Genomic DNA, 12,203 nt, shown 5'->3' on the forward strand with positions numbered 1-12,203 from the left:
CTCAGAGAATGAACTCATCAGGAGAGTGTTTACTGACGTCACAGTGACCAGCAGAATCATGTTTTCATGGGTCTCTGTACAAAAAGGCTTCTTTAGAAAACCGGATGAGTTGCCCCCTGCTGGACTTTACAATGAATAGCAGTCTAAGGCTTCAGTTTTCACTGACCAAAAAGCTACTTCCATCTTTTATTAAATCTTTTATTAGTTAAATTAAAAATATTAAAATCAAGTTTAAAATGTTCCTGAGTGAAGACTGAAAGACAGAGAACCTGCATTTATCTGCTGTCTGACCAACGATGTGTTAGAATAAAAACCTTAGATGGTTTAAAAATGAAAAGAGTAAGAGTGTTTCAGTGTTGGGCTTTTTTCAGGTGGACTGTGAACCTGCAGCTCAGATCAGACCATCTCATTTAAGGAGGAGCGTGTTCAGCTGAACTTTGAGTTGTCCCACCTTTACACAATACTATGCCACTTTTAGAAGCACCTGCACTGATAGCTAAGCTATTTATTTTTCAGGATATAGTTATATTGTTACTTGTTAAACTTATTTGATAATATATTTTGCACTATCCTACTGTATATTACTGTATACTAGTATTCTATTGTATATATTGTATAACTTATTCCTCTGTTCCTCTGTCTCTCGTGCTACATTGAGCACGTGTACGATAAAAGAATTTCCCTCGGGATAAATAAAGTTCTTATCTTATCTTTAAGAAGGCGGAGCGGACCTTGGACCTGATTCATGTCATGTGTTTGCACATAAATGTGAATGAAGCAAACACAAACAGGTGAAACGATCGGATTCACTTAAATATTCCAGCACAGAGCAGGAAACAAACCTTCATCCATTTCCAGCAGAGCATCCTGAAAGTGTCTTTACTCAAATACTACATGTAAGTACAAATTCTGAAGAACTGTAGCTTACTTTAGTCATTCAGTTTTATTCCATTTATATTTAAGCAAAGATTTAAAAAGTCACGTGCTGCAAGAAGTCTGCAGACTACTGACATTTATTTTAACAATTTAATTCCTAAAGCTTTTGCTGCGTTTGGATCCATTAAGGGTGAGTCAGAATGGTGGCTTCTCAGTAGTCGTGTGTATATTCACTGCCGTATTAAAAAAGATGTGCACACGCTGAATTAGCTGGATGGATTTGAGAATGGATTCAGTAGATTTGGTTAAGAAGGTTTCTGACTTAGTAAAGTGACTCTGAAGTGTGTGTTTGAATTCTCTAAATACTAAAAGAAAGTTGTCTGGAGAAGTCAAAGAAGCTCAGAGTGGGAGTTCTGGTTTCTGCAGCAGGGGGTGCTGCAGCTCTGTTCACTGGAAGTTTCAGTCTCAGTCTGCTGGGAGCACTGGTTCTCTGCGTTACTGGAGTTGTTACTGCTGCTGGTTACATTAAAAAACACTTTACACAGCAGGAAGGAAGTAGGAAGGATGTGAAGACGTTCCTGTAATAAAGACGTTTATTACAATTTATTTATTTTTTTGTTTTACATCTTCTTTAATTAAAAAAAAGGAACGGTAATATCAATACCTTCACTCGCTGCACCATTAAAGTGATGAATATGACTGCAGCTGTAATTAGAAACAATAATAAATTTGACACTTGTTTCTCATAGAGCCCTGATCGATGTCAGCAGACTGCAACACAGTGGAAAACATTCACTTCAAAGGACTTCCAGAAAATGGAATCAAGAATGAGGAAGAGACGACAGAGCAGAGAACTTCCTCCTACGTTTTCGAGCCTTTTAAAGACACTTCCTGAATCTGCATCTTCATTCATCAAAACGTTTAAAAGGAAGAGACTGCGTTTGAGACGGGCCATGTGGAGGCTGCAGAGAATGGCTGCAGAGGCCAGACTGATGGAGGAGAAGTCAAAGAAGCTCAGGGTGGTGGTACTGGTTTCTGCAGCAGGGGGCGCTGCAGCTCTGTTCACTGGAAGTTTCAGTCTCAGTCTGCTGGGAGCACTGGTTCTCTGCGTTTCTGGAGTTGTTACTGCTGCTGGTTACATTAAAAAACACTTTACACAGCAGGAAGGAAGTAGGAAGGATGTGAAGACATTCCTGAGGATTGTGGAAGAACTGCACAGAGAGCTGGAAGAAATAAAGAAGTTGTGTGAAGACCTGCAGAGAGAATCAGTGGGAGCTGAAACAGGAAACATTCAAACACTGAGAGACGATATCGATGAACTGCTGAACAGCAGTGCTAAACTCAAACTCTTCACAGGTTTAGACTCTGTCACAGAGCTGTGTGATCACTGTGAGAGAGCTGTCAGAGAGTTTGAGCAGATGAAGAGAAGACTCAGAGACTTCAGAGGAAGCTCAGACACAGAAATGCAGGAGAACAGCTGGAGAACTTTAAGAAGCTGCTCTGAGAAAGACCAGCAGAGGCAACGAGAGCCGTCTGAGCTCTGAGCTCACAGCCAGGCAACAAGAACAACACACACAGATCTGCTGCGTATGGAGATCAAACAACACACTCATGGTGCTGATACGTATGAGTGGAGCAAAAGTCTGGTTCAGTGATACATAGACTTCACATCGGTTTACATTGTTCTTGAATATACGTTACATACATAAATAAGAATATATTTGTGTATGAAAGAACAATGAACTCAGAAACAATACAGAAAGCATGTGTGTAAAGCTGTGACAGGGTCATGTTTCCACTGTTTGTTTCATTATCATCTTCTTCTTTTAGTTTACACGTTGCGTGTGTGTCGTTTAGCCTAAAATGACTTTATTCATGAATGTGGAGTCATATTTGGCTGTTTTGACATGTAGTCAGACAGAATTTGACCTCACACTGTATTTGTCTGAGCTTCAGTGATGGACATTAGATTACAAATATTTTCTGATATTAAACATAATTTTCACTGACTCATTTCATTAATTGTTGATGATAAAAATAATAAAATAAGAAATGAATACAATGAAAACAGCCAGTTTGAGTCTGAATAAAACCTCGGAAATCCTTATATGGTCATTTTAAATAACCAGCTCTGACTGTTGAACTACTCATTAACACAAGGGTTAAAGGAGGAGGAGCTAAAACGCTGGTTTTAGAGACAGGGTAAATGAAAAGAGGGAATATCTTGAATCTGCAATCATGCAAAGATGTAAAGACTGAAAACAGGGAGCTGAGCATTAGCCTGCACAGTCTGTGGGCTCTGTGTCGGGATCACAGTTTGGTGCTTCGCCCTGAGCTGCTGGAGTTGTTGAGATTAAACAGAGTGGATCAGTCAGACTGTCCACATGTTCACCTGCAAAGAGAAGACTTCAGTGTAGACTACGTCCATATAAACATAGCTGTTTTTTAAAACAGGGTTACTAGTCCCTGTGCACATGAAATGATTTGAAGTGCTGTGAAGAGCAGGCCAAAAGAAGCTAGCTATATAACCCTAACCACGAAGAAATGCTGGCCAATCAAAAGCCTTCAAATAATGACATAAAAAAAAGTTTCTGATCATCTTCACACTGGCTGAATTTCTGCTTTCAGAGATTTAAAATGCATTTTCGTCAGTCACGTGATGTGTGAAACTGAGGCTGTGTCCAAGTTCAGGGGCTGCATCCTTTGAAGGAACTTGCCTACCCGAAGATTCTTCATTATGCCAACATTAGTTCCACTGGATATTTTTAGTGACATAAAAACCCAGTACTTACTTTTAAAAGTATTTTTGGACCGCTTAGACTGTCTGCCATTTTTCCCCCCAAAATTCTTCAGCCTTCGATTCACAATGAATCATGGGATAGGGTGGGCCACAAAGGATACACCTGACCCCTCCTTCAAATCTGGAGAGAAGGAGGACGCATTTGTGGGCCGCATTTGGAGCAGCCTTCAAATTTTGGACAGCCTTTGCTGTTGTCACGTCACGGAAATGTGATTCTTTGAAACAATGATTTCAAAAAATAAACCCTGCACAATTCTAAACAGGAGTATTTATTATATGAGATTATTAAAGACAACAAACTGTGAGCAGTGAACCTCAGCAAAAATAACATGAATGAGGTTTTCAGCTGTTTAGTAACACATTTTATTTATACATGAAATAAAATGTGAGAAAAAAGCTGCTGTGTTTGTGGTGATGACCTCACAGCTTTTCAGGTTTTTGAAGCGTTGAACAAACAAACTCAAATCCCTGATGTCTCACGGACTTTCTGTGAGTTCACGGTCATCACATTTGTTTTACACGCTGTTAAACAAAAAAGCTGCCATTTGGTTTTATTTCAATTAACTCAACAATAAAGATTTCAATAAAAGACTCGATGTGTTTTCGTTCTAATGCCCCCCATCTGGGTTAACTCTGACCAATCACATCAGCTCATTTCATACTGACAGATAACTAATTAACCTGAGTAAACACATTCCTCAGCAGAGGATGAAACTTTTTTAGCTTTACTCTTTATAATAAAAATAATAATATTAATTTATTACTGCCACAGTTTGAGGGTGTGCTTATGCTGAGGTGTCAGAGAGAGTAAAACTGAGAACAGTTAGAAATAAATCTCATGTATATGAGGATGTGTTTATTTTGCTTTCTGTGCGTAGCAGGAATAATCCTTCAGTTTCTGCCCATACAGCAGAAAAAAAATGGATGATGAGAGTTACAACTCAAACTTTCTGCATGTTTTTTATGTTTGAAACCACGGACTTTCTGTTTTCAAAATGTCAGGATTAGCAGTGGACTCTCTCTCTCTCTCACTCTGTCCTCTGTGCAGAAGCAGCAGGCGAGCCGTCCATCGGCACACGGTCACATGACCTCCGTTTTTGAACCACACTTCTGAGCTGTGTTTCGAAATGTCCGCATTTTCGGAAGTTCTTCTGAGTGTTGAAACGTCAGTGTAGACCATCTTATTCTCAGTTAAAGCTACGATTACCTAAAACACCTGTGCAGGAGCCTCACAGGGTTTTTCCTGATGCAGGGCGCCTGCTGCTGTGATGGACATTAACTGACCTGTAAGTGAAAATTCCTGTCTCTAGCTTGGATCTGAATACTAAATCTTTATTTCTTATGTATTACACTACATTTTCTATGATTGCCAAGCAGAACTGTGGCAGTGTGGAAGCGAAATCGTTAATATGAAACATCAACTCAAAATTCGAACTGAAACTTCGCTGCAAAGCATTTTGTTTCTTTTGAAGTAAAGCAGCATTAAGAAATCCTTACATCCTGTTGCAGAGGACAGAGTGAAAGAGCAGTTCAGGGTGGAGGTGACGAAGTAGGAGCATAACCACTGAAACTTAAGTAATCTCGTAAAGTGACTGTAGTCCACCATGTGTGACAGGTATTTGATAAACCTGTGCAGGACATAAGAACTCACACAGATATACTCAGGGCCATGCAGAGAAGTTTCAAGGGGACAATGCAAAGCAAACGTAGCCTATGTTTTACCTGATGGGGTACAATGTTGCTGCTGAGGTGTTGCTGCTGCTCCTGCTGCTGATAGTGCTGGAGGGCAGGGCTGTGTTGATTTGAGACTGTAGACTGTAAAAAATCCATAGGAGAGATGGTAGCTGATTAAACAAGTGTTATGAGATAATAATAAAATGCAAAAATTTGTGACAGCGCTTGGAACCATAAGGCAACAAAACGGTGAGAAATAAACGAGGCTCTGTCTGTGAATCACTCTTTGCCTCTCTTCCTCCATCTCCTCATCTCAGCTATCACTCTCCACGTGCTGTGAATCTGAAAAAAGGCACAATTTGCTATTGCATCAATCTATTATTTAAATATCCACACTTCCAGCTGGTGAGGGATCCACTGCCTTTAGCAGCCTCACACAGCTGCTAAACATGTCCTTAAAGGACATGTCTGGACAATGTTATATCATGAGTAATATTAAAAACAAAAATCTATATACATAAAATAAAAATAATAAATAAAAGTATTTATGATGATTCAATTTGTTTGACTATCCATTCTGTGCAGGCAGAAAGCTTATTAAATGTTTAAACTGTAGAGATACAATATTGTTGCTGCTGTAAATAAGCATATTGTCCTATTTGAAATATAAATCTAATATAATCAGTTTCTTGATGTATTTTCTTTAAAATACAGTGTTTTTTTTAAATAATAATCCATAATTATGTGGATATGCATATTAGATCACGTTTAGTGAAATATAAGCCCCCCAGAAAAGCAAGGAAAAGCCCTGTAACTTACTTTAAAACCAAATATCTTCCCTAAAACGGTGGACAGCGCTACAGACCCATGACACCCTTACCCAGTTAGCTAGCAGCTATGACCAGCACTACTTGTGCAGTTACTTAAAGGACAGGTAATGTTTATCGCGCTGTTACACACACAGCACGCTCATTTGTTTGCTATAGACTACAGTGTACGCTGTACACCCTACTTTCTGGTTTTTGTTGCATCAGTCTGCGTCTCCCAATTAACTTGTGTTTCTCCTACAGCTCCGCACCGCCCAGATCCCCAGACGGCAAAAAATGTGCGTGCTCTTTGCGAGCTCGTTTCCGGTTTGTAACCAGTGCGCTCTGCCGTCAAGGGCGATCATTGGTTAAGGGTAGTCATGTGACTGATGCAAGCCAGATCCTTTTATTTAGCAAAACTGTGATTAATAGTTAAATATTATTGTTGAGGGGCACAGGCAGGACTCCACACGCACACACACTAAAAAAACAAACAAAAACAAAACAAATAAAAAAATAAATAAATATTTGCCTCAAGAAAAGGTTAAGATAATAAAGTACAGTGAAATGGCTTCAAGATTCCTCACAGTGTTACTGGAGGCCAAGGTAATGCCATCCAAAGAAAGCATCAAATTAGTCACCTTATTTCTGAGAGTCCTAAGGCCAAAGAATTTAGTTTATTCAGGCCTTGATGTCTTTAAGACAGGCGTGTTGCTAGGATCTTGAAAATTTGTGTGCTTAGTCCAGTCATGAAATCTTTTGGAGTTTTACTCAAATAACCTGTTTTTAAAGTTACTTAATATATCTAGTTTTGTTGGATTTAAACATGTAGCAAATAAACTCTCACATGATGTGAGAATATAATCAAACTGATTGTCAGAGGGAAATTGTGAGTTTTAGGTTATTTGAGCTATATATGTTAGATGGCATAATTATAGGCTATAAACAGCTGTTATTATTTATCTGGCTTGTTGTCTGCTGTCCAGAAATGAGAGGGTTGCATGTCTAATCCGCTGGCAATAAGTAACTACGACAGTATTGGGAATAAATCAGCATTTTTATGCCCAGTTCAGGAGATGAGGCTTGAGGTTAGGAGGATATCCAGGTGCCGATCACATCTTTTTGAGATGGACATTGCTGTTCTGTACTCACGTTTTATGTTTGTGGCTAGAGACTGACAACATACACTATGTTGCCAAAAGTATTCACTCGTCTCCCTTCAGATGTATATAACTCAAGGGGTATCCCACTCTTAATCCATAAAATCTAATATGATGCCGTCTCACCCTTTGCAGCTATAACTCTTCTGGGAAGGTTTTCCAGAAGGTTTAGGTTTGTTTATGGGAATTTTTGAAGCACATTAATAAGGATAGACACTAATGTTGAATGAGAAGCCCTGGCTCACAGTCTCCTCTCTAATTCATCCCAAAGGTGTTCCGTTGGGGTGAGGTCAGGACTCTGTGCAGACCAGTTAAGTTCTTCCTCACCAAACTCAGTCCAGTCCATTGGTGGTGAACTTTACACCGATGCATTTGACAAGTTGCATATCAAACTTGGATGTGGCTGCTCGACCATGGAAAGCCTCGCCTCAAGCCTCCTGAACTGAAGTCGGGGCTCTAACACAAAAATTGCATAAAAATACTTATTTATTCCTGATATTGTCACAGTCAGTTATTGTGAGTAGCTGTCTCTGGTTATAGGCTGACATTATGTCACCTGTCACATCGTATGACAGTTTATTCACTAAGTGTCCGAGTCCAACAATAACATTTCATAGACAGTTTCACTAACACTAACTAACTGGAACGCTTACCGACAGAAAAGTTCAGCTTATTCTGAACAACTCAACATCGTTGTCATAGAAATACTTATGACAAAGGATCCAGCGGATCCAGTCTAAAACATTTACCACAAAATATTTAGTAGATTGTATCAATTTTGTCCTTATTTATTCTTAAATGTTTTTTGTTTATTTGTTTGTTTGTTTGTTTTTGCGACAAACAGTATTAGGACCATGCTTGAATTGGTAGGGGTAAAAAAGCAGAACTCAATTTACTGTAATCTGCACTCTATAGACATCTAGTGGTAGAAATATTGCCCACTGTAACTCACTCATTTTGTTTTTGTCACATTTATTTCTTGCACTTTCTGTTGTAAACTTCTTAATTGTTATTTTATTAGAATTTTTATAATATTTTTGTGTGTTAAAAGGTGACTGGCAACATTTCTGAATTTCACTGTACAGTGTAACCTGCTGTATATATTTTGACTTTGCATATAAAAATTAAAAACAAACAGACAACTGTTTTTTTTTTTCAGAGGAGACACAGTATCCACTGATGCACACAGTTAGACTACAAGATAATCAACCTGATCGTGAGTACAGTTTAGGCAGTGAATCATTTTTGGGGTGGGTGTAGCTCAGGAGGTAGAGCAGGTCACCTACCAATCAGAAGGTTGGTGGTTGGACCCCATCTGCTCCAGTCTGCATGCCAAATATCCTTGGGCAAGATACCAATTACATTACATTACAAGATTACCTATAACATTCATACACTGTAAAATATAACTTGTTGTTTCAACTTAAAGATATCAGGTACAGGGCTGCCTTGAAATTTTAAGTTAAGTCAACAAATAGAGTTTGTTCTTGTAACACAACCAAATGTTATGTTGATGAAAAATCACATGTTGTCTAAACTTTCATCTTAGTTTAGTTGACTGAGATTTGTTAGTCAGTTCAACTCCTTTAATAGTCATTTTTACTTGGGAAAACCCTTTCAGCTAAATTAAAATAATCTATTGTTTAAACTCTTGTCCTAGTTCAGATGACTTGGGTTTTTTAGTTAATTCAAATACTTTAGTAGTTCTTTTAACTTAGGAATCTATTTTAGCTTAACTAACATAATCTGTTAGCTAAGTTGATTTAAGTTTATTAATTACCGGAGCTCCTTAAGGTAGCTGAGTGAACTTGTAAATCAGTTTCATTTTAATTATCAGAGTTGATTGACTGGATGTAAAGAAAAATGTGTATTAAACATCTTAAGTTTTTTTTGTTTTTTTTTTAGCTTTCTAACATCCATTTCAGCAAAACTACCTGTTAGGTTTATCTTAGATCTCAGGTTTAAATATCTACATTCCTTTAAATTAATTTTCTGTTGTTTACAGAAAAAAATAAAACCCCACAGATTCCATTAAAGTGTATCTGATCATTTCAGGCAGAAACATGACAAGACAATTACTCATGAGCACCCAACACTCACCATTTATTGTGCCATCTTAGTCATCTGAGAAACAGAAAAATCAGTGACGTAGCTCATCAGGCTCACAATCCATCAAAACTCAAAGGCTGCTCCCTGTGAAACAATAAATTTGAACTTGGTCTTGAGCCCAGTTTGGGTGAAGATTAAATTCTGACCAATACTCTAGGAGCAGTAGTGATTCTTGTGAAGTAACAACATAAAGTCTGCATTAATGTAATGTATCAACGGGACACTTGCTATTTTAGAAAAGTTATTCTTTACATTTGCAAAATTTTTAAACTTCATTGTGCTCAGTCACACCTGTTAGCATAAAACTTGAAATATTAAAATAGTACAAAACCTTTGATAAGTGACAGTAAAGATCAGTTTATAACAACTAAGACATCAAACTCTTGTATTTGTCTTCGTTTACAATTGCAACAAATTCCACAGAACCAATATCTCTGAAAATGAGTGCATGCTTCTGAAACATTTGATAATATGGATATTTCAGAAACATCAGTTTGAGTCTGCTCAATTGCAAAACAAAGGAAAAACTACTGACTTGCATGAGATAAGCATCTGCAAAGTCCACCATTATATTGTTGTTCACATAAGTTTCTTAAACCATGAACAAATGAGTAATTGTCTAATCTGGAATGTAAATTGTAGTCATTTAGTGACATACAAAAGTGAGAATAAGAACTTGCAAGAATAAAAAAAACAAACAGTAAAATAAAAACTGTCCTTAACACTAAGGCAATTGTATGCTGTGAGCATACAATTACAGTTCTGCATGGCTTTCTGCAAGAGTCTGTTTCTTAGACCATGCACTAGTGAGGAGCACTGCCTTCCACCAATGTTCATTAGGATGTTCTGAATGACTTCAAAGATGTCCTTAAGTTCCTTTGGATAGTGTATGTTGAGGGCAAAAAGAAGGCCCATCAGCATGGAAATGGCACTTGAGACATCCCTCAGATTAGACAGGATTACTGCCGCCTCAAGGACAACCAACACATCGATGATGTCTTCTTCTTTCACCATCGCATGCCAACTTTCATCCTCTTAGAAAACGTGTCTTCAATACCTGTCGGATATAAAAGGGTTCAAAGACAAAAAAATAAATAAAATTACACAATTACAATTACACAATGTCCGTTGTGCTTATGAATTCTTGTCTTTCCAAAGAAGAGCCATACTGATGCTTTGGATGATGGTGATTGGCTTTGGGTAACACTTATTAGTTGTTAAAGTTTTTTCAGAATGAGATATGCACCCCCATGTTAAAAATCCATTTCTTGCTTTAAACAAAGACCATGTTCATAAATAACTGAGCATGTCTTCAATTGCAGAATTCAAACAAAATTTTCAATTTAAATGGTAAATGGCCTGTATTTGTATAGCGCTTTACTAGTCCCCTAAGGACTCCAAAGCGCTTTACACATTCAGTCATTCACACACATGGGTGGATGACTGAATCGTGGCTCAATAGTTGCCAGTTCGTCTTATAATTGGAAGGTTGCCGGTTCGAGCCCTGGCTCTGACAGTTTCAGTCGTTGTGTCCTTGGGCAAGACACTTCACCTGTTGCCTACTGGTGGTGGTCAGAGGGCCCGGTGGTGCCAGTGTCCGACAGCCTCGCCTGTGTCAGTGCGCCCCAGGGTGGCTGTGGCTACAGTGTAGCTTGCCATCACCAGTGTGTGAATTTAAATCTACTTATGCTAAATATTGGCTGTGCTCTAAACCAAATCTGGCTGAGAATACATGAAATGTGCAAACTGCAGCTACACTACAGGATCAGATTATGGCTCCATAGACAATGCTTCTTTAATCAGTTTATTGATTAAAGTTTATTTTTGCCCCCTATATTAACAGCATGAAAAAAGAGCATATAGACATGGCTGAACAGGTTGCATAATTGGCACTGAATATCAACATCCACCTTTACCCAGCTGCCCAATGACTCTCGGCCAGTAACCTTTAATTGCTTACCCAGTCTACACAGTCTCTTTTCCAGGGTCCAGGACATTTCACCAAAGTATTGCCCCCCACAGCTGTAGCAGCCACTGCAGCCCCTTAAATATCCTAATATCTCTGCCATTACAATACACAATGTGAGAAATCAAACGTAAAGCTGAAGTGAACAGTACAGCAGCGAAATGTCAAAGACCCTGGTGAAGACATGAATAAACACAAGACACTAATAATATCAATGCTAGCTTGCCAGTTAGTTTCTCTGAAACCCAGACCAAATCCAGTGTCAAAGATCTTGTAATAATACATTTGGTGAGGAAAAAGTACACATGTTATCATGTGGCATCTATTGTTTCATAGATGCCACAGGTTTCATTTAAAATCCACTGTGGTGCTGTCATTATTAAATTTACTAAAAGAAACAATGCTAACCTTCACAGTCTTGAAAGTGTGTGAGGGATCTTCCTTTAGAAAATGAGGTCCTCTATCCTCTTCCTTTGTGTAGGGCTCTGGTCAAAGAAGTCAAAAAGAAAACAAAAACACTTTTTAAACAGTGTTTATGAAGCATGTAGACAGCTCCAAATTCACAGCTTTTTGATACATAATTCCATCAATATATGATTATCATTGGAGATTTTGAATCAGGCTTATCAGGACATTCAAGTAGAATATGATATCCAACCTACCACCAATATACACAGATTCTGTAAAAGGTACCACACTAAATGTCCGGTTGTGAAATATGATGACAGACTTTACTTATCAGCTTTCTTTCAATGAGTTCATCAGTTGAACTGGATAACCTAAAACTTAAACAAAGGATTAGATTTTGCAGT

General features: G+C 38.2%; 1 protein-coding gene and 1 long non-coding RNA gene across 2 annotated transcripts; one reads left to right on the forward strand and one right to left on the reverse strand.

The window, feature by feature from the left end:
• Positions 1-777: 777 nt before the first annotated feature.
• Positions 778-2,756, forward strand: LOC109202886 (uncharacterized). Its single transcript, XM_019361437.2, has 2 exons — positions 778-896; positions 1,626-2,756. The coding sequence occupies exon 2, from the start codon at positions 1,692-1,694 to the stop codon at positions 2,418-2,420; it is 729 nt and encodes a 242-aa protein (XP_019216982.1). The 5' UTR covers positions 778-896; positions 1,626-1,691; the 3' UTR covers positions 2,421-2,756.
• LOC112847329 (uncharacterized) lies at positions 2,286-6,478 on the reverse strand. The gene is made up of 2 exons (XR_003220821.1): positions 6,170-6,478; positions 2,286-5,692 (listed from the first exon to the last, which is right to left on the reverse strand). It is a non-coding gene; the product is annotated as an uncharacterized LOC112847329 (long non-coding RNA).
• Positions 6,479-12,203: the final 5,725 nt, after the last annotated feature.

This window comes from Oreochromis niloticus, linkage group LG7, assembly GCF_001858045.2.
Source record: "Oreochromis niloticus isolate F11D_XX linkage group LG7, O_niloticus_UMD_NMBU, whole genome shotgun sequence".
In the NCBI taxonomy this organism is placed as follows: domain Eukaryota; kingdom Metazoa; phylum Chordata; class Actinopteri; order Cichliformes; family Cichlidae; genus Oreochromis; species Oreochromis niloticus.